The sequence below is a fragment of the Apaloderma vittatum genome, unplaced genomic scaffold, assembly GCF_000703405.1.
Source record: "Apaloderma vittatum isolate BGI_N311 unplaced genomic scaffold, ASM70340v1 scaffold28986, whole genome shotgun sequence".
NCBI classification, from domain to species: Eukaryota; Metazoa; Chordata; class Aves; order Trogoniformes; family Trogonidae; genus Apaloderma; species Apaloderma vittatum.
In genome coordinates, this window is record NW_009720499.1 from 1588 (window position 1) to 1983 (window position 396).

The following is a 396-nucleotide window of genomic DNA, read 5'->3' on the forward strand; positions in this document are numbered from 1 at the left end:
GGCGAGTGGGAGCTGTTGCCCCCCATGCCCCTCTGCTGTCACAACCGCTGTTCCCCCCAGGAGCACTGGACCTACCCACCCTTCGAGGCTGTCAAGGACTCACAAGGCAACATCTATGCCCGGGGTGCCCAGGACATGAAGTGTGTTTCCATTCAGTGAGTGGAGGGCTCTGCACCTGCCGGACTGGCATGGCATCAGGGGATGCCTCTGAATGATGCAGGGAGAGATGCCACCATCCCCAGGGTCCCTGGGGCTTAGGGTGCCACCACTTGTGCCCCCTGGGTTGGCTTAGAGCACGCCAGCCCTTCTCCTTTGTGATGCCCAGGCACCATGCTCTCCCCGCAGGTACCTCGAGGCCATCCGGAGGCTGAAGGCGGAGGGAAAGTGTTTTGCCCG

General features: G+C 62.4%; 1 protein-coding gene across 1 annotated transcript in view; it reads left to right on the forward strand.

Annotated features, from left to right (window-relative positions):
• ACY1 (aminoacylase 1) overlaps positions 1–396 on the forward strand; it is a 3476-nt gene that overhangs the window by 1496 nt on the left and 1584 nt on the right. Inside the window, exons 4-5 of the mRNA XM_009871038.1 lie at positions 61–155; positions 346–396. The exon at positions 346–396 is cut by the window's right edge and continues 29 nt beyond it. Of these exons, the coding sequence (XP_009869340.1) occupies positions 61–155; positions 346–396 (146 nt within the window). The remainder of the gene's footprint in view (positions 1–60; positions 156–345) is intronic.